Source organism: Bidens hawaiensis, unplaced genomic scaffold (genome assembly GCF_021521415.1).
Source record: "Bidens hawaiensis isolate Kalapana, Puna unplaced genomic scaffold, B.hawaiensis_p1.1 tig00011541_1, whole genome shotgun sequence".
NCBI lineage: Eukaryota > Viridiplantae > Streptophyta > Magnoliopsida > Asterales > Asteraceae > Bidens > Bidens hawaiensis.
In genome coordinates this window covers 638,283-660,524 of record NW_027491903.1, presented here as the reverse complement: position 1 = coordinate 660,524, position 22,242 = coordinate 638,283, and the positions used below count along the sequence as shown (strand labels likewise).

General features: G+C 38.4%; 2 protein-coding genes and 1 non-coding gene across 3 annotated transcripts; all 3 read left to right on the top strand.

Annotated features, from left to right (window-relative positions):
* Window positions 1-1,106: 1,106 nt before the first annotated feature.
* Window positions 1,107-9,329, top strand: LOC143538259 (MA3 DOMAIN-CONTAINING TRANSLATION REGULATORY FACTOR 3-like). Its single transcript, XM_077031857.1, has 4 exons — window positions 1,107-1,294; window positions 1,354-1,577; window positions 7,170-7,264; window positions 7,354-9,329. Exons 2-4 carry the CDS (start codon window positions 1,370-1,372, stop codon window positions 9,124-9,126), a joined length of 2,076 nt encoding a protein of 691 aa, XP_076887972.1. The 5' UTR covers window positions 1,107-1,294; window positions 1,354-1,369; the 3' UTR covers window positions 9,127-9,329.
* A 3,070-nt stretch (window positions 9,330-12,399) lies between these two features.
* On the top strand, window positions 12,400-17,331 carry LOC143538258 (protein PLASTID TRANSCRIPTIONALLY ACTIVE 10-like). The gene is made up of 12 exons (XM_077031856.1): window positions 12,400-13,117; window positions 13,628-13,687; window positions 13,782-13,811; window positions 14,039-14,112; window positions 14,222-14,303; window positions 14,386-14,459; window positions 14,583-14,649; window positions 15,054-15,146; window positions 15,233-15,409; window positions 15,493-15,543; window positions 15,705-15,859; window positions 16,803-17,331. The coding sequence occupies exons 1-12, from the start codon at window positions 12,404-12,406 to the stop codon at window positions 17,191-17,193; spliced, it is 1,968 nt and encodes a 655-aa protein (XP_076887971.1). The 5' UTR covers window positions 12,400-12,403; the 3' UTR covers window positions 17,194-17,331.
* Window positions 17,332-21,282: 3,951 nt separating this feature from the next.
* LOC143538260 (U5 spliceosomal RNA) lies at window positions 21,283-21,398 on the top strand. The gene has a single exon (XR_013136216.1). It is a non-coding gene; the product is annotated as a U5 spliceosomal RNA (small nuclear RNA).
* The last annotated feature ends 844 nt before the right edge of the window (window positions 21,399-22,242 follow it).

Here is a 22,242-nt window from a genome sequence, read left to right as displayed (position 1 = left end):
GTCTACCCTACTATTTCATAGTCCAAGAGGGTTAGCACGTGGTCAAATGCATGCAACTGCTCCATGGAGGAAGTGGCATAAAAATAGAACTTATTATTATATTATTTTTGTATTTAATGAGCCTTGATCACCTAGGTTAACACATTACTCACGACCTACATTCATTATCATTGTAACTTTAGCAACACACACAACACATCCGATTTACATCTTTTTCACTGTAATTCCAACAATATGCACAAACTTAGTAATCATTGTATTCACTGATCAAAGCTTCAAACCTTATAACCTTATTTTCTTGATTAATATTGTGGTGATAGACGATTTGTCATCACACGGGGTTTTTGTGTCGGCGATCATCAACCGATCAAGGGTTTTTCCTCATAACAAATCCTTATGTTCATCCTTATTTCGTTTACTTAATTACCATTATTGTTCAAGCACTCTACCTCACAAAACCATATTTGATTACATTATCCTTAAACCGCTTTGCCCCATCAGGTTTATCCAAATATTACTCAACTTAAATTTCTTTTCCTTCTTATATGTTTTATAAAAATGTGATTAAAAGTATTCAAGTTATATATACATTTAAAATAATTAAACAAACGTGAGTCAGGCTCGATATGAAGTTCGAGTCAAGCTAGAGCTATCCCTAGCTTGGCGTGCTAACAACTTTAAATATTGTTTTCCGCTACATCGTGCGGGCACCTGACCAATATTATATTATTATATTATATTCTTTTTACAATTTATTATTTTTACTTTTTTTACCAACATGTGTATTCACATAATATAACCTAGTATGTTCATATTGTAAAATCAAGGGCATTTTCGACTTTTCACAGAAACCCTAGATTGGTTGAACCTTTTGTTTAACAAATTAGCCATCATCTCATCACAAGACCAATGAGGACGGTGGTGTACGGTACACCCCACATGAGCCCACCCGCCACGTGTAATGTGGCTAATAGACGGTGACGTGTCGACATAACCGTATGTACTTCCTCTCCATCCATCCTCATCCATTTCCATTTTATTATTAGCCTTTCTTTCTTTCTCATAATATTATTATTATTATTATTATTATTATCATATCAAATCAATCAACACACACAGTCACCGTCTAGTAGTAACTGTGTGTTCTTGTTCTTACCATTTTCAACTCGATTTCAGACCAATTTGAACCCTGTTTCCGATTAATAATAATCGTCTGTCTTGGCTCGATATCCGGGCCAAGAACAGAGGTAATCAGTTCCATCTTCAAATTCGGTGATCCGGGTATCAAAGAGAGGTAATCAATTGATCTGGGTTTCAATTTAATTTGGGTTTTATTGAGTTTTGTGAATTTAGGGTTTTGTGAGTGGAAATGGCGGCGCCACTTGAGGGGTTTTTGACAGATGAACAGAGGGAGATGTTGAAGACTGCAGCAGCTGCTCAGAGCACGGAGGCGTTGTTGTCGCCGTCGCGGCTGATGGCTGAGCATCAGATTAAAGCTCCGGCTGGCGAACGGGTTGGGATTGCGGTCAGGCATGTGCGCCGATCGCATTCGGGCAAGTTCGGTAGGGTCAAGAAAGGTGTGTATGTGGTTTTGTTACTATTTGGAGTATGGTTTTAGGTATTTTAATTTGTCTAGTCTTTTTGAAAGATGTAAACGTTTTCCCCTTCCTTCATTCACAATAATATATTACAATATATACAGCAAGGAATCCCTTATTTTAGGGATAAATATCAACCTTTCAAATAATAAGATAAACATATTATTTATCAGAGCCTTAGGGTTCTGTCCTATTTCTGTCTCTTCTTCTCGTTCTCGTCCTACCCCGGGGATGTTTGTACATATATATAATTGGCTTCGACCGCCGGTGTAGATTACGATCTACCGCCGCCATAGACTAAGGGTCTACGATCTATCTTTGGTCGCCGCTTTTTATCTAACACTGACACACCTACCGACAAAAGTAAAAGCCACTGCTTCCTCATGCGTCGCCAACTATCCGGTTCTATGTTTCGGTTCCGAGCGTAACGCATGTGTTACCACGTTTTAAATCCGGAGAACCACTTTTGATTTTGAATTATTGGTTTTTTTTTTTTCCTTTTTTATTTAGTTTTTGTTTCATTATTTTACATGGTATTAGAGCCTTAGGGTTCTGGCCTGTTTCTTTTTCTTCTTGTTCTTCTCCTGCCCCGGGGACGTTTGTACATACGTAATATATTACTTTCTGGTTGGTGTTCTATCTCAGATTTACGCGCCTACGGGCCATAGTAACCGACACCGATGCCGCCGGTTTTCTTCCCATTCAATTCCAAGTCACAAATTGCTTCGGCAACCAGCGATTTCTTTTATTTTCACTATTTTTATTTTGCTTTCTCTAGTTTTCTTTTGTTTTGATCAAGATATAAGTGGCCTACGGGAAACAATTTTTAAATAATCTATTGATCTTTAGCTTTCTTTTTCTTTGTATATCTAGTTTTTTTTTCCATTCACTTAGATTCTTTTCCTTCGTAATTTTCTAGCCATTTTTTTCCATCATTAATTTCATTAAAAAAAAGTAGTTTTTATTTATTATTATGTTGTCGTTGTGCTGTAAAGTCGTTGCTTCGGCCGACTCAGTTTTAGCTCCTGCAGTTGCAGTCGAAGCTCAAATCATCATGCCTATCAGCTGCCTGACTACGGTCAAGACGCTGCCGATCTTCTTAGATCCTACAACCGATCTAGCTCCTGTTCTACGTGACAATCGATCGTGTATCTACACAAGCTTTGCGCTCCAGTCTGAGCGTCTGATTTCCTACCGCTCTGACTGCGGGGGAATATTAGAGAATATTATAGAATATATTATTAGAGTTTTAGTAAAATAGTGTTACCATAGTTAGGAGATTGTATTTGATTTGGTTTCCTTGTATTTATCTCAATTGTACTCCTATATATAGTTGATCAATAATAAATTACACATGACGGGGTTTTTATTTTTGTGAACCGTTGGTACCACGCCCGTGGTGCCTGTTTTAACCCGTATAAAGATTTCGTTAATCGGCAGACATGATCAGGATATTGTGGGTTACGAAAACCCATGGGCTGATACATATACACCGTTTCATTCAAATTGCCATGTAAGAATGCATTTGTCACATCGAGCTAGTGTATGGACCATGACTGGGTCAAGGCTAGTGATAAGACGGTGCGTATGGTTGCCGGTTTAACCACCGGGCTGAAGGTTTCACCACAGTCTACCCCCATTTGCTGGTTTCTTCCGTCACATACCAGCCTCGCTTTATACCTTTCTAGAGAACCGTCCGATTTAAACTTGTGACGGAATAGCCACATGCTTCGTATTATGTTCATATCGTGTGTACGCGGAACCAATTCCCACGTCTTATTCTTAATAAGTGCATCAAATTCAACAGTCATTGCATGGCGCCATTCCGTTATGGACAAGGCAACGGTAGGATTGCGGGGAATGGGTACGGGTGAGATAGTATTGAGATTAAAAGTTTGTCTCGGTTTGGATATGCCGTCCATCGACCGGGTTCTGATGGTTCGGCTCGAGGTGGGTGGTGCCGAGGGAGTGGGGGCTGTTTTGTTTTGCGTTTGTGAAGTGGGTTCGGGCTGAGGGGTGGTGATTTGAGACGGAACAGTGGTTTGGGCAGGCTGTTGAGATTGGGCCACTGGCTGTTTGGGTCGTCTCGAGTAGGTAATAGTGGTAGGCTGGTGAGTTGTGTTGGGAGGGGTACCGGGGACAGGTGTTGGTGGTGTAGGGTGCTGGTTAGGAGTAGGATGGGAATTTGGGTTTGGATCAATATGAGGCCAGTGAGAGATATGAATTGGATCGGTAAGGAAAGTATAAGTTTGTAGTTTCGGTTGGTTAATATTGCAGAATGGGAAAACGTGTTCGTCAAATCTTACATGACGACAGATGATTATTTTATTATTAGAGAGATCTAGGCATTTGTACCCACGATGTTGAGTAGGGTACCCGAGAAAAACACTCGGTTTGGATCAGTGTTGTAGTTTGTGTGTCGGTGTTAGGTGATATAGAAGTTGGGTGGGGGTTTGATTGTTGATTGTTTTGGAAGGTAGGATATTCATTAAATATGTTGCAACCTCTAGCACGTGATGCCAAAGGTTGTTGGGTAGACTGGCTTGGGCTAGAATGGTGCGAATGATGTTGTTTAAAGACCGAATTTTACGTTCAGCCTTCCCATTTTGTGAGGATGTGTAGGGGCAAGAAAATCGGAAGAGCATTCCGTGTTTTTGGCAGAATGCTTGAAAGGGACTATTGGAGTATTCCTTTCCGTTATCGCATTGTATTTGTTTTACTGATCGTTCAAATTGGGTTTGGATTAATTTGTAAAGTTGTTTGAAAACATCAAGGACGTGAGATTTATGAGAAAGAGGAAAAGTCCATAAAAAATTAAATTGGTGAAATCATCGATAAATAGTATGTAATATCGATGTCCATCGGTACTTATAATTGGGGATGTCCACAAGTCACTATGTAATAAATCAAAAGGCATAAAAGTAGAAGTAGTAGAATTAGTAAAGGGAAGTCTAATACTTTTACCAAAAACACATGACTGACAGAGTTTAACGTTTGACTTATTACAAGAAATATGATTGGAATTTTTGAGTGACTGTAAAGACTCAGGACCCGGATGACCTAATCGTTGATGCCACACGTCTCGCGAGATTGCAGCAAACGAAGATGGTGAGCGGATCTTGGATAGTATCTCCGGCGTCAAAGGATAGAGGTCCCCGGTGCTATTGCTGCGGAGGATACACACCTTGGTCTTGAGATCCTTCACAAGAAAACCATAAGGGTCAAATTTAATAGAAACTTGATTTTCGGTTGTAAGGCGACGAACCGACAATAAGTTTTTAATTATGTGTGGGGCTAGCAGAACGTTATTAAGTTTAAGTGGCGGAAAGGGTGGTGGTAAGGTTTGATTGCCATGTCCAGTTACCGGTATGGTAAATACCGTCGCCTAAAACTATGTTTCGTGAGATACCCTTATTAGAAAAAGACGAAAAATTACCTGGGTTATTTGTCATATGGTTTGAAGCGCCGGTGTCCATGAACCAGGGCTGCTCCGGAGGGTGGAGCGACATAGTGTAGAGAGCCTGGTCAATATCTGTAGGTGTGTACCCCATGGGGTATGCTTGTGTCGGCCTCGGGCCTAGAATACCTTGTCTTGTGTTCTGTTGGGGCTGCTTGTTTGAGGTCGGATAGGGGCAGAGGGTGAAGTGGCCCAGGCCTGCCAGTTTGTATGGGCTTGAGTTGTGTTGGGCCAATGACCCAAGAAGGGAGCCCAAGGAGCATAGTATCCAGGTTGTTGCTGGACTTGTTGTCCATGGCCTCTTCCAGTGTAACCTCGGCCGCGACCGCGGCTACGTTTGCGTGTCCTACCACGTCCACGTTCACTAGATGCATCAGCGCGGCTGGTAGAGGAGTCGGAGAGATATGTATCTGGTTTTGAGGAAGCCGCAAGGGCCTGACCGGCCTGTGTTGCGGACTGGAGTGACATGGCCTCCCGTTCCGACTCTTCTTGACATAGCTTTGAACGGACGATATTGAAATCTGGGAGCGGCTCTGTGTTCCGAATAATGGCGGCGATGGTGTGATATTGTTCAGTTAGCCCCCCAAGCAGCTTTAGGACTAGTTGAGTGTGAGTAAGCGGGACATCAACGTTTGCGAGGCGGTCGGCGAGCACTTTAACCTCTTGGCAATAAGAAGCCATATCCTTGAACGATTCCAAACGTGTATTAGTAAGTTTGGATTGTAGATGAAGAGCACGAGAGCTCTTGTTGTCTTGGAACAGGTTCTCTAGGGCGACCCATGCATCATGCGCCGTTGCGTTCTTCTTCATGATTGTTTGGATTAGGTCGTGTGAGATCGTCCCGTAAATCCATTGTAAAACAATGGCGTCAATCCGTCTCCATTGTTCCTGATCTGTGGCAGCACCTACAGCAGCCTTGTCTTTTTCGGTGGAAGTAGAAGATTGTGTGGCCGGACGTGGAGCAAGGTGATCGTCTACAAGATAGGCCGTGCAATGGATCCGGAAGAGTTCGGACCATGTGTTGTATTGAGCATCTTCGTTGTTGAGGGTAATGGGGACGAAGTGTTTAATGTTGGACACCGTTATGGCTGGATGGAGTTTGGCCTCCATGTTCAAAGGATTAAGGGAGACTGAAGGGATACGAGAAGAACACAGAAGGAGGGGCCGATTGTAGAAGAATCGGCTAGGGTTAGGAGAGGGGATAGGATCTTAGGCTATTGATACCATGAAAGATGTAAACGTTTTCCCCTTCCTTCATTCACAATAATAGATTACAATATATACAGCAAGGAATCCCTTATTTTAGGGATAAATATCAACCTTTCAAATAATAAGATAAACATATGTCTTCTAAACTAATCGGGATTCTATTACTTTTTTAAGTAATTTTAGAGTTGATGTTGTAGATGACTGAATATAGTTGAAACAGTAGGTGCTGCCCTTTGAACTTATGTTTTCCTGCTTTGTTTCTGCATACAGCTTTTGATAAATGTGTGCTTTGGTTTTGGAACTTGTGCAATTACATTTGGATGATTGGTTAATTATTAGGAGTATCTTTCTGTCTAGTTAATGTTTTAAGTGGTTTATTCAGTCTGCAACTTTCGAGTCAGTTATGGGTTGTTTGTTATAATTGTTTTTTTAATACATGAGAAGTTGAAACCAGATTATGGTATTTGGATGAGGGGTGATAATGTTGTCATGAAGATGTTGATTTAAAATGTGTTTTAAGCTTTATGTTTGTATGAATGGCAGTAATGTGTTTCAAGATTACAGTCTAAACTTATTTCCAAACTTAATCCTGTGAAATTATGGTGTTTATTTGGTATCATACAAGTACAACCTTTGAGAAAGATTATATATCATTGCTTCATATGTAGACCTTGATGACCGGTGATGTGTTTAGGCTTGTATCATGTTAATAAGAACATAATGCTTAATAGGAAGAATAAAATAGACTGTATACAGGTATACTGTTATTCAATTATGTCTTCTTGCCTCTTTATCAAAGTCTTCAGTCTTCACATCCCACTTTACGTTTGAGTCTGTTTTTTACTCTTTTTATGGTTTCATCTTTATCTTTAAATGCTTATATTATACTTCAAACTTGAAATCAGATGGTGGTGGTGGTAAGGGTACATGGGGAAAACTGCTTGACACTGATGGTGATACTCGTATCGACCGCAATGACCCAAATTACGATAGTGGCGAGGTATTAATTTTCATCACCAAATCCAATTCATGTTTTGAATTGTTTTTATAGTACCCATATTTGTTGTTATATGTTTCTTGAAATTTCAGGAGCCATATCAACTTGTGGGGTCCACTGTTTCCGATCCGTTAGACGAATACAAGCGAAAAGTAGCTTCCATCATTGATGAATACTTCACCACTGGTGATGTGGACTTAGCAGCATCTGAACTCAGGGAACTCGGGTCAACTGAATACCATTCGTACTTCATTAAGAGACTTGTATCAATGGCAATGGACCGACACAACAAAGAAAAAGAAATGGCTTCGGTTCTTCTTTCAGCTTTGTATTCTGATGTCATCAGCTCTACACAAATCAAGCAAGGTTTTTTTATGCTTCTAGAATCTGCAGATGACCTGGCAGTTGACATACTTGACACGGTTGAGATTCTTGCTTTGTTTGTTACTCGCGCGGTTGTTGATGATATCCTTCCACCAGCTTTTGTAACCCGAGCCAAGAAATCGTTACAAGAATCATCGAAAGGGTTTCAAGTTCTTCAAACCGCTGAAAAAAGTTATCTTTCGGCCCCACATCACGCAGAGCTAGTCGAGCGGCGATGGGGTGGTACCACCCACGTCACGGTGGAGGAAGTCAAGAAACGGATTTCTGACCTGTTAAGAGAATATGCAGAAAATGGTGACACGTCAGAAGCGTGTAGGTGTATCCGCCAGCTAGGCGTTGCATTCTTTCATCACGAAGTTGTCAAACGCGCCCTTGTTTTGGCTATGGAGAATCGTGCAGCCGAGCCACTTATTTTAAAGCTGCTAAAAGAAGCATCGGAAGAAGGCTTAATCAGCTCGAGTCAAATGGTCAAAGGGTTTAACCGTTTACGTGACAGCCTTGATGACCTGGCGCTTGATATCCCATCTGCCAAGTCGTCATTCGAGTCGTTAGTCGAATTTGCAGTTACCGACAACTGGCTTGATCCGTCATTTGTGAACCCACATGGAGACGGTGTGGTTACCGAGGCTGAAACTGATGTAAAACTGAAACGTTACAAAGAAGATATCGTGAGCATAATACACGAGTATTTTCTATCGGATGACATACCTGAACTTATCAGGAGTTTAGAGGATCTCGGGTCACCTGAATACAACCCGATTTTTCTAAAAAAGTTAATCACACTTGCGATGGATAGAAAAAACAGGGAGAAGGAAATGGCGTCTGTCTTACTCTCGGCGCTCCACATCGAAATCTTTTCGACTCAGGACATCGTGGATGGCTTTACCCTCCTTCTCGAATCCGCAGACGACACCGCTCTAGACATACTCGACGCATCAAACGAGCTCGCACTTTTCCTCGCACGAGCCGTGATCGACGACGTTCTGGCTCCGTTGAAATTGGAAGAAATCGGGAGCCGGTTGGAACCGAACTGTAACGGGAGTGAGACGGTTCACGTGGCTCAGTCGCTTATAGGCGCGCGTCACGCGGGTGAGAGGCTGCTAAGGTGTTGGGGCGGCGGGACCGGGTGGGCGGTGGAGGATGCGAAGGACAAGATAGTGAAATTGCTTGAAGAGTATGCAACCGGGGGCGTGGTTGGTGAAGCGTGTAGGTGTATACGTGATCTCGGGATGCCGTTTTTTAACCATGAGGTGGTTAAGAAGGCTTTGGTGATGGCAATGGAGAAGAAGAATGAGAGGATGTTGGACTTGTTGCAGGAGTGTTACAGTGAAGGGCTGATTACTACTAATCAGATGACTAAAGGGTTTGGTAGGGTGAAAGATGGGCTTGATGACCTGGCACTTGATATTCCGGATGCTGAGGATAAGTTTAAGGCTTATTATGAGCATGCTGTGGTCAGAGGATGGCTGGTTCCTGTGTGAAGATTTTAAGAGGTGCACATGAATGAATGAAATGGTTGGTTTATATGTTTTCATGGATTTGTTTGTTTACTTACGTTACTACTGCCAGATGTATAAAAATGGTTGTTTTTAAAACCTAGTTTAGTATGGTGGGAAGACTGGATCTTGATACACTACTGTTCTCTGTTACTCATTTTCTTAGTTACTTTTTCTCATATTATATCCTTTGTGGTGTTATGACTGTGGGTTGACAATTTAGCCTTTTATGTGTTATTTTTTTGTACATGTACGCATGAATCATATTACATTTTAATACATACTTAAAAACGGAAAAAAAAAAATTGGTTCAAGGCAGTTGCAATGTTAAAACTGTTGATATGGCTGACCCATGACCCGTTTTCTTGAAGTAAGTTGTGGTTCCTTAAACTAAAAAGGCAGATTTATTCGTTTTAAGTCCGTCTATGTTGTTGCACAATACTCTGATTTTGACCTCAAAAGTCAAACTATCATCAAAGTTGACCTTAAAAGTCAAAATGCGTCATGGAGTCTTGTTCTTGTCAAACAAATATATTTAAGTTTTGTGGGTCATCTATGTTATTTTTGAATTAGATAAACGTCTCAAGGGTGGATTGCATATTTCAATAAACCTTGTAATTGTAAAAAGTGGTTGAATCTCATATTTAAATAAACCCGTAATCGTAAAAATTGTGTTTCATATTCCAATAAACCCTGTAATCGTAAAAAGGAGTTGAATTTCATATTTCAATAATCCTCATAATCGTAAAAAACTGAGGTGACTTATTGTATACTTTCGGTTGTATTTGTATAAAAATCATAATAGTAAGTTTTTGCAATCATTAAGTAAGCATTCAGTTGTATTTGTATGAAAATCACAATAGTACCAAGTTTTTGTGGTGTCATCAAGTAAGCATTGCCTTGCCAAACCATATCAAAATTGATTGCCATGAGTAGGGTTTAACATAAAAGTGGAACGACGGAGTGACTAGTTAGGTCATTTTGCATAAAAATGTTTAATGGAACGAATAGTAGGGAGTTAAGGTTATTATTAGTGCTAATGAACTAGGCATGTGTCACTAAAGACACATGTTATTTATGCGGACTAAATAGATATTTGATTAATCCTAACTAATTTGAAAGTTTTTGAAATCCATATCCGAATTCGAATTAGTTATTTAGATTGGTTTATTTGGATTTCAGTTTCGATTTTTCTCACCCCTACAACCCATGAAATTAGACGCTCTTAACAAAATAACTTAAGCTAACATGTTCAATAACTTTGTGTTCACTTTGTCTAGTCTCAATTGAATAAACAAACAAGCATGAATTCAATATCATGAGATTAGGTCTAGTCTAGGATTTAATGTACACAACCCATTAACGAACTCATCTTCAAAAAAATCAACTAAACACATCAAAAGGATGGATTTTATACCTCTATGGTTGATCCAAACAACCACGAACAACACCCTCAGGCAACCACGCAAATGATTACAATGGGTTTGATTGAATCTTCACGGTTGATCACACCAACCACACGCTGATCATAGCGATTCTTAAAAACCAAACCCATCTCCCACCGTCGATCCCAACAACCGTGTAAAGCGACCGCTGACACTTCAAATTGAAAAGTCCATAATTTGCTAAAACAATATTTTATTCAATCTCATTCAAATCTTAGAGCATTCCCAACCGACCCCTAAATATTTGTGAGATGACTAGGATTAATAGTGGTTGTGAGTGGGGTATAGAGAACAATTTAGGGTATATTTGGTTGAAGGTAATATAATGAAGAGACAATGGAACGAGAGAATGAATGAAATGGAAAAGAAAATGAAATGGGTTATTACCATTCTTTTGTCTTGTTTGGTTAACCTATGAGAATGAAATGAATTATTACTTTATGTTGTTTTGTATCCAAAAAAAACTGTAATAATGAAATATAATAAAAAAAACTCATATCTCAAAATAATTTTTTTTATGAAAAAAAAACTGCAATGGCGACGGTGGTGGTGGCTTCGGCAGCGAAAATAGTGGTGATGGTGGTGGTCAGGCGGCAAGGGCGGTGGTTGTGGTGGTGGGGGATGGTAGACAATGATTGCGGTGGTTACGCGACGATGGTAGCAATGGCGGTAGTGATGGTGGTAAGGTGGTGGTGGCGGTCAAGTGGTGATGGTGTTATAGAGAAAGTAAGGTGAATGAGAAATGAAATGAAAAAAAAAAAAGAGAGAGAAGGAGGGTATGAATGAATGATTTTGATGGAATTGGATTCCATGTGTAATAGACGATTTTATTCAATTGAGCAACAAAACACCATTTTTTTCATTTCAACAGAATGAATCATTCCATTCCACATGTCATTCATACATACCAAACGCTACGCTATCTTGGTGTTTTTTTGGTAAATCTGAGAAGTTTATTTGCCCTATTTATTTTTTAATATTTGTTGAAATTGATTGTGAGTAGAGGAGAACAAAAATTGTAAATAAAACCGTAGAGATATACGTAGTATTTATTATTGTAATTATCGAGATTGAGACCTAAGACTAAAACGGATCGAATCATGTTAATAATCTTTTAATTTAGGCTTTCTCTAATCATACACCCAATTTGCTATCTACACACCCTGCTCTACCTATACTACTCGTATAGCTTATACGAGTAGTATAGATGTCAGCTTTATGTCAGATGCCGTTGACCATATAATACGAGAAGGTTTATACGAGTAGTATAGGTCATACGAGATTATTTGAATTCTCATATAACATGACAGATTCCTACTTTCTGCCATGACACATTTTTTGAGACTGCCTATACGACCATGTCCCATATGAGTTACACGAACTGTACGAGATAAATTTGTAGATAAGTGGTATTAATTTGTATGACGTTGATGAGGTATGTGTTAACTACCGGCGTCATATGGCTCATGAATTATATAAGTGGCGCGTGGAACCCGACCTTGTTTAGCGTTTGTTGTATTGACATCATATTGTAGTACCTCTATAGGCTATACCAGTCGTAAAGAGGGTGTATGAGGATTATACGAGTAGTATAGGCTATACTACTCGTATGGATACCAGCAATGTCTCGTATAATAATTTGGTCAAACACCTTTTTCGAAAAGCTGGTAGTTGTCAGTGTACGAATATCTATACGACTCGTATAAACTATATGAGTTCTATTAATTATTTATTCCTACCTCTTAAGACACTGGGACTACATTAAGTATATAAAACCAATAACTTTATCCACTCCACAGTCACACTGCAACTCCAGAATGCAAAGCCTCTTAAACCCTCATCCAATCTCCTTCCTACCACCCAAACTCCCTCTTAAACCCTTATTATCACAATCCAAATCCCAGACTCCACAACCCTTCAATTTCACCACCCTCAAAGCCTTCTCCACCGACGAATTCCCAGTCGACGAAGACTTCATCCAGAAATTCGGCCCCAAAGACGTCGAAACCGAAGACCAAGCTCGCCGCCGCAACTGGGTCGAAGGCGGCTGGGCCCCATGGGAGGAAATCCTCACCCCCGAAGCAGATTTCGCCCGAAAGTCACTCAACGAAGGCGAGGAGGTCGAGTTACAGAACCCCGATACAATTGAGGCCTTCAAGATGCTGCGCCCGAGCTACCGGCGCAAGAAAATGGAGGAATTGGGGCTAACGGAAGACGAGTTTTACGCCAAACAGTTTGAGTTTAAAGGGGAGATACCCGACCCGTTGCGGACGGTGTGGGCCGGGCCGATGGTGGTGCGGCATGTGGCCCCGAGGGACTGGCCGCCGAGGGGGTGGGAGGTGGACCTGGAGGAGTTGGAGTTTATTAGGGAGGCTCATATGTTTAATGAGAAGGTGGAGCTTGATCAGGTGTTGAATGAGGCTCGAAAGGATACTGATGGGTTGTGTTTGGATAGGTATAAGGTGTTTTTGAAGCAGTATAATGAATGGGTTGAGGCGAATAGAGATAGATTGGAGGAAGAGTCTTATAAGGTTTAGTTTTAACACTCTGGTTATTGTATCGGTTTTGGTAGGGGTGTGCACGGTTTGGTTTGGGTCGGTTTTGGGCTAAAAACGGAACCAAAAACCGAAACTTTGGTTTTTGAATCTTTGAAGACCGTTCTGTTTCAATTTGTCGGTTTTCTGTTTGGGTTTGGTTCAGTTTCGGTTTTTATGGTTTTGCCGCCATTTGAGCTTGAAAGTTTTGGGCTGAAAATAAAATTTGGCCCAAAATAATGAATTTGGTTATTTTACATTTGTGCTAAAATAATTGGGTTACATATTTATTGATTTATTATAAATTACTTAAAATAAAAAGTAAAAATAAATAATGTTTTGGTAGTTTTAATAATATGTTTGAAATTATAGAGTATTAGATTTGTTCTAAAACTTGAAATGTGGTTAAGTTTAAGCATGATTATCTGGTGATTTGACTTTGATATTATATCAAGTGATTTATGTTTATATGTACTAATAATAATGTTATTGATAATATGTATGCAGTATGATCAAGACTATTTCCCTGGTAGGAGGAAAAGAGGGAAAGATTATAAAGAAGGAATGGTAGGATTGATTGTTCTCTTTTGATTTGTATAATGCAATTTATATAGTTTATTTATATAGTGTTCTTACTTATCTTACCTTTTATTTTTTGCAGTATGAGCTACCATTTTACTACCCGGGACAAGTAAGTGCTTTACACATAATTTTTTTTTAGGATTTATATCTCAAATATTTGTTGTGGAAGATATTTAATATAAATTATTTTGCATTCCTCCATTGCAATTTATGTTTTGGTTTGTGAATAAAGAGACATGTTTAATTATATAAGTTTTCTTATATCAAAATGTGATTCATGTTACACAAACATAAAATATTTCATATAAAGAAGTTAATTTGGAATTTATTATGCAGATTTGTGTTGGTAAAGTGACTACTGTGCATCTTTATCAAGGTGCATTTGTTGACATTGGAGGTGTACATGATGGGTAAACATCCTCTTCCAAATCTTATTTTAGCAATTTTAAAATTTAGTTATATTTTAGTTAGTTATGAAATTCCAAAGAGAAGATAAACTTTAAGCTCTGGCTATTTCAGGTGGGTCCCCATCAAACGTAACGATTGGTTTTGGATCCGACATCATATAAAAGTCGGTATGCATGTAATTGTTGAGATTCTGGTGAGTTTTAAGTTAATCGTTTAATTGCATTTGAAAATACAGTATTATGCATTTGTTTTCAACCTTAATTTCTTTTTTGCAGGCAAAGCGAGATCCTTACCGTTACCGATTTCCTATTGAGATGCGCTTCGTTGACCCCAATATTGACCACCTTATGTATGTTTAAACTCTTTTGTTCAACTTTATATTGTTATAATAGTTAGAGGTGATGTCATTTTTAACTAAAAGCGATATCAAATTTTTTTAATATGTGATGTCACTCTATTCTTTTACTTGCAGTTTCAAGAGATTTGACTACCCACCAATTTTCCATCGCGAGGAAGATACTAATATGGATGAGTTGCGTGTAAGTATTATTGGGAAAAAATATTGATTTTTAATTATTTTGTAGGAAGAAAATCATGAAATAGTAAAATCATGTTGTCAACTTTCAATATTGTTTCATTAAAGTCGCTCAAACTTTGTTTAAGCTCTAGAACCACTCAAGTTTCTACATTGTTTCTTTATTTATACAAGGTTAAACAGAGTGATCTAAAAAGAACAATTCTGAAACTTGATTACTATTTATTGAATTATTTTTATTTCAGAGTTACATGTTACTTCCGTCTTCCGATTATACTAGAAATTAATAATCACTAAACAATTACCAAGTTCTATAACTGTTCCATTTATGTTACTTAGTTATTAGGTAATATTAAGAAGCTTGATTTTTTGAAATGTTGTGGTAAACACCCTGTTTGATAATCTCAGCGTGATTGTCGAAGACCGCCTATTTCTATAGATGATCCAGGAATCAAGGTGGAGGAGGAACCGCTAGTATGTAATCACCCTTACGTTAATACGGTAATCCTCTCAGTCAGTCTCTTCTAGAACAGAGATTTTATATTTATTTCGTGAAATAAAAATAGTTATATAATTTTGGTTTGCAGTTATGGCAAATACATGTTGCTGAACAAATGATTATGGATGATATGGAGATTAATCCAGATAAATACAAGGGTAAAAAGCTATCAGAGTTAACTGATGAGGTGGAATTTGATGAAGAAAACAGTGTTCAATATACAGAAGATTATTATAAGGAGAGTTTGCTGCCCAAAACAATTATGGTGAGTAACCTTTTTGCTCTATCCACTTTGCTTGCTAAATTTTCATTAACTTATATATTTTTTGTTTATTTTATATGCATCAGAACGTGAGTATAAAAGATCTCGACTTGGAAGCCGCATTTGAAGAGCGCCAGGTGGGTAAAAAGTTTCTTGATTCAAAAATGTTAAAAGTCTCACTTTCTTTTAATTTGTTTTGGGGGTGTTTGGATTGGTATTTATTTCCAAACACAACTATTTTTTGTGGATTATAAACCGGTAATTTTTGCATATAAATCTAACATGTATTTTGGCGCAGTATCATAATGCATTGAAGAAGCAAGCGATGGAACAAGGTGCGACATCTTACCGAATAGAGAAGTTGAGGCGAAATCATGAAATGGATGAATATGATTTAGTTCATTGGCGTCGGTCAGTCGAGGAGAGAGAAGCTTTACTTAGAGACATAAGCTGGTAAGTTGCATGTAGTTTCTCTAGTCATTTTGGTAAGCCCAATGTCATACCCAATTATTAAGGTTGTAAACGAGCCAAGCAGAACCCGAGCTCAGATCGTTCAACTTAAGAGAGCTCGAGCTCGGCTTGTTTAATATTTATTAGTTATTTAATTAATTTATTTAGACTTAGTTTCTCTAAGTTTAGCTACTTGAGTGCGAGCTCTCTTTTTTTCTTAAACCGTGGCTTGTATTTTAGACTATTAAATCATTTGATTCTTTTTGACCAACACCATTAGATTTTTCTGTAAAATGGAAGGGTGTTTCAGTCTTTTACATATGGGGGGCTGTTTGTGTAAATTACAAAGATTATTGAATAGAGGGCTGTTTCTGTAATTTACATAAAATAATAAAATGGTAACTTCATTTTCGCTCACCGTTTTTTAATAAAAATAGTCGCCCTTTCTTGAAGAACACTTGTAATTTATGTTGGTAGCCGTCATATGTAAAATGACTGGAACACCCTTCTATTTTATAGAAAAATCTAACGGTGTTGGTCACAAGCACTCCAATGGTTGAAAAATTGAAAACCCTAGCCATACGAAAAGCGAAATTAACTCTTTTATTTATTTATATACATTTATAATATCTTTTAGGTATGTTTATTTATAAATTGTATGTATAACATAATATATATTATATATTATTTTATCATAATTTTTCATATAATAGTAATTATGATGTAATTATATTAAATAAAATTTATAAAAATAATATGCTTGATATGTGAGATTCAGGCTCAAAGCTTGTTTACTAAAGGAGCTCCACTATAAGCTAAGGCTCGAACTCATTTAAGTTCCGCTTGATTTGAGCTTTTAGCGAGCCGATCTCGAGTAGCTCACAAGCAGCTTGAGTGCTTGACTAATAAATCATCTAGCATAATAACTAATGTGAATTTGTGGCAGCCGAAGAGTGGTTGGTCTACCAACAGAAGAGCCTGGAAGGTTCCACGATCCAAGCACAGTGGCAAAAGACAAATATGACCCAGAAAACCCGTTATATAGATACGATTATTGGGGGGAACCGAAGAGTTCAGAAAAAACGAAACAAGACCGATTGAGAGATTTTCATAATAAAGGAATTATAGGAAGGGGAACGGTGTGGTATGAAACATCATATGAAGATGCAATGAATAACCGAGATGAAACACGTGCCAATGAAATGAAGCAAAGGGAACAGGTAGAGGAAGATGACGATGATGAGGTGGATGATATTATCTATGAGATTGTTTCAGAGCCGCAGCCGGAAGTTAATGGTGTTCAAACTAATGTTTTTTCGGATGAGTATTATGATTAAGTGGTTATTGTTGTTGTAGCATGTATGTATACATTATTATTGTAAGACATTAGGGTGTTACCATGAGTGTTTTTGAATGTTGTGCTGAATTTAGAAAATTTTGATATGCTTAGTTATGAAAAGTGAGTTGAGTTTTTACATCCTTCAGCAGGACCATGAGACCCTGCATAGCAGATTTGCGCACAGATCCAACGACTCAATAAAGAATATAAACTAAAGTGAAACAAATCAACATTTGACAGTGAAGTGTCGATAGAGGTGGTCAAAAAAACCGGTTACGGAACCGGTTTGGCCGGTTTAACCGAAAACCGGTTTTTTAAAAACCGGTTTTTTTAAAAACCGGTTTGACCGGTTTACGTAACCGGTTTACGTATCGGTTATAAGTTTTGGACCCAAAACCGGTTTTATAACCGGTTATAAAAAAAACCGGTTTTTTTTAATAACCGGTTATTAAAAAACCGGTTAACCGGTTTTTAAAATAACCGGTTATTACCGTTATAAAAAAAACCGGTTAACCGGTTTTTTAATAACCGGTTAACCGGTTTAACCGGTTTTCGAACGTTACCAAACGGCCTTATAGCCGTTTTTTTGTGTTTTTGACCGTTTTTTAGCCGTTTTTTTTTGGTTTTTTTACCATTTTACCCCCACAAACATCTATATATAGTTTAGGTTGGGTATTGGTTAGATCACACTTGATTATACAACTCCAAAAGCTCTAAACGTTTATTTCATACGCGATTATACAACTCCAAACGCTCTTCTTTCGTAGTCGTTTATTTCATACTCGAGTATACCACTCTTAATTCGTAGTCGATTATCATGGCCTCCCAAAGTGCTGCTTCATCGGTCAACATGGGTGCCTCGAACACGGGAGAAACCGTCGTTCGGGTCATCCCCACGAAACGAAACCAAGATATTTGGCAACATTTCGACCTATGCGAAATGTCTAACGGAACCCAAAAAGCTAGATGCAAACATTGTTTGAAGTTTTATAACAAAGAAGCAAACTCCAGTTTAAGAGCTCATGTAGAAAAGCCCTCTTGCAAGGTCTTGAAGGACGAATCCGGAAGTAGTTCGCAGCCGGAGATGACGAATCAAGGAACGGTGTTTACGTACGACCTTGAAGCGGTACGTCAACAGTTTGGCAACTTTGTGATTCAACAATCACTTCCTTTCAACCACTTCGACAACCCTCAATTCACGCAGATGATGCAAACGTATGTTCAACCACGCTACCAACACGTAAGTCGTTCGACCCTTAGAAGAGATATGCTTAAAGCATGGAAAAACGCTAAATCCGAACTAATTTCATACTTTTCAAACTTACAAACTGGTGTGAACTTAACCACGGATGTGTGGTCGGTACCTAATGGTTCGCCCGACTCATACATTTGTGTGACGGCTCATTGGGTTGACCCCCGGTCGTGGCAAATGATGAAACGAACCGTTGCGTTTCAATTGTTTGATTACCCGCACACGGGTAGAAATATTTTTAAACTCTTGGATAAAGTCATTCGACAATACAAGATTGAAGATAAAATCTTTTCAATATCGTTTGATAACGCGTCCAACAATACGGCCGCGGTTGGCCATTTAAAATTAAAGTATAAACCTATCTGTGATGGAGCGTTTTTTCATAGCCGATGCATTGCACATATTATCAACTTGGCCGTGCAAGATGGGTTAAACGTGATCGAAACGCAAAGAAACAATTTTAAAAGAATGTTACGAGATGTTTTTAGCAACAATTCAACATTTTCAAGATACAAAAAATTTTGTGAAGAAGCTAACTGTCAATGGTTGGGGCCTAACTGGGATTGTCCAACAAGATGGAACTCGACTTGTGAAATGTTTGAGAAAGCCATCCAACAAAAACAATCGTTAATTGCGTTTCATCAAATTTTGTCAAATAGGGGTAAATGTGCACCGTACGATCCTAGAAACTGGTTATTGATTGAGATCGTTACGGAGGTTCTTCAAATTTTTAAATCTTGCACAAGTAGTTTATCCGGGGTTTACTATCCAACAAGCCCCATTGCTTTACCAAAAATTGCTGTCATGTGCACAAAGTTGAGTGACCTTCATTGTAGGGGTGCACCTTATTTTGATATGGGTGTAAAAATGAAAGAAAAATTTAAAAAATATTTTCAAGAACTACCCGCTGTTTTGACCTGTGCTGCTGCGTTAAACCCTTGCATCAATGTTGGTGGTGTTGAAGCTTTAATAGAAAAAATTTGTGATGAGCTAGGGTTAAACGACGATCAAAACCCCTATTATAGCCAAACTTTAAAGAATGATTTCAACACCACCTTGGCAAACATGTATGATGTTTACCTTACAAGATACGGGTCGTCTTCCCAAATTCATGACTCGTTAAGAGCTGTTGCCCAATCCCAATCCCAAACCGACCTTGAAATGGGGATGTACTACATGATTTGGGAAGACGCCGGTAAACGTCAAAGGGTAAACACCCCAAGCAGTGAACTTGGAAGGTATGGTGGTACCAACTTTGTGAAACACATGACTCCGGATGAATTTAGAAGTCTTGATTTGCTGGCTTGGTGGAGAGGTAAGGAGGATGAGTTTCCGATCCTCGCCGCCATGGCCAAAGATTTACTAACGGTCCAAGCTTCCACGGTAGCTTCGGAGTCTGCTTTTTCTGTTTCTGGCAGGGTTATATCGATTAGGAGGACTCGACTCACTCCACCAGCTGTAGAGATGTCGATTTGCTACAAGGATTACTTGGACTCTTTAGACAGGGCACAACATCAACGCTCACTCGAGGGGGAAATGGACTATGAGGCGGCCTTGTATGAAGACGAGGTCAATCAAGGACACACTCAACCAATGACCGATGAAGAAGCCGCGTACGACGATTACCTAAGGAATAGCTCGGGATCGGGTAGCGAAGAAAATGAGTAACAAACATCAACTTGTTAATGTAATCGTGTCTAAACATTCTTTAATGTTTGTATTTTTGAGTTACGAATATGCGATAACGATTTAATGTTTGTATTTTTAATGTAAAAGCTATAAATGAAAGTTATGTGTTTTTAATCTTCCAAGCAAAGAATGCTAACAACGAAACCCTAAACCCTAAAGCAAAAAAAAAAAAAAAAAAAAAAAAAAAAAAAAAAAAAAAAAAAAAAAAAACCGGTTAACCGGTTAGACCGGTTTTTAAAAACCGGTTATAAAAAAACCGGTTTAATAACCGGTTCTAACCGGTTTCTAAACCGGTCCAAACCGGTTTGGCCGGTTTGAGTTTTCAGCAATAATAACCGGTTAATAACCGGTCCGGTTATTAACCGAACCGGTTTTTTTCTGGATAAAAAAAACCGGTCCGGTTAAAAACCGAACCGGTTTTTTCAAAAAAACCGATTTGTGCACCTCTAAGTGTCGAGGCCTAATTGATGGGAATTGAGATATGGTAAAACCGGAACCATAACCAAGTCCTAAGTCCTGCCCTGTGTAAGAACGGACCAGGGACTTCATTTCCGGATCACCCAGAGATTATAAGTAGAAGACAGATGAAACGGTCAGCCTGTATGGCTGGGCTATACACACATGATGCCCGCACAACCATTTTATACTGATCACCGGAGGTAAATACTTTCTGTTGGAGATAAGAAGAGCGTAATCAAACATGCAGAATCATAGCAAAGACAGGGCGGACTACACCTACACATTTAATGCATGAAGATATGCGACCTGACAAATGACAAGAAGATTCACTGGGATGTCGCCTGACTGACAGGCAAGGGACCGCAAGACATGTCGGTCAATAGGATGATATACTAGAAATTAGAGGCTTTATCCCAACATCATCTTGTAAAGCACTTAATGCTTCACTTCTAGTCCTCATGACAAAAGAATTCTTTCTATTACAAGGAAACATCGAATGAGTCTAACTGCTCTTCTAATTGATTTTGTTTTCATGATTATGAAACCCACAAAGGAGGTGGAACTGTGACATTAGAAAAAAAAAACAAACAGTTGGGTCTGGGCTCCGTCCCACATCGGCCAAGTAAAGAAACCAAATGGGTTGACCTCAGTATTTAAAGGAGCAGGTGTAGGGTTTGAAAACCACGCAGCCATGCAGTGAGCACAAAGCGAATTATTCTTTCGCCTTTTACTAAAGAATACTGTGTGCTCGCTGTTTATTGTGGCATACGCCTATTTTTGGAGAGTCCGAAATGGAAGGGCTCCAACCAACACCGAGTAAAAAGTTTTTTGTTTTTTTTTTACTTACATCAGTACATGTTAAAAAAACCTATGTTTTTTGCTTCTGTTTTACATCCATACATGTTAAAAATCCTATATGAACAACTAAAACTTAGCTTGAATGCTTAGAATATGTTGTATGTCGATACCGGTTAATTCATTGTATAGGTTCATCTCGACCGTGAAATATGTGGTTTGGAAAACTTAAAACGTGTTCAACTGGTTTGGACTCATTATATTTTGAGTTTTATAGACTTCAAGTAGATCACATTAAAAGTGGAACAAATTTGTAAAAGCTTGATTTGTTAAAACTTAAAACTTTTATTTTGACGGTTTTGATATTCATTTTCCAGATCCAGGGGCAAGGGCTTGCAGAATATAAAGAAAAACTTAATCGATAACCACAAAAATTTACAATAGCATTCACGGTCTCAAGAAATGAGAAAAAAAAAATGCCATACCAAAAGGTCCAAAAACATCTCAAGTTTTTGAAGTTGAGACTATGAAATTCATGCACGAAATGAACCTAACATGGAAAAACACATGTTTAGGTTTAGTTTAAATGGGTTCGGGTTAGTGTCAAATGTGTTTGCCCGTTAATTTTCATGAATTTTTAAACTATACATTTTACGTCATAATTTATTATAGGTTAGTATTTAATGTCATAATTTTAAAGATACAATAGAAATGAACATGAAGTTTTGAAGTTTATATGCAATATATGCATTTGCATGTTTTGTTGTTAGTTTTATAATTTTTTATCTATATGCTCAAGTTAATTTAAAGCGTCTTGTTATCTCGAAAACTGTGTTGTGTTTGAGTTCATTT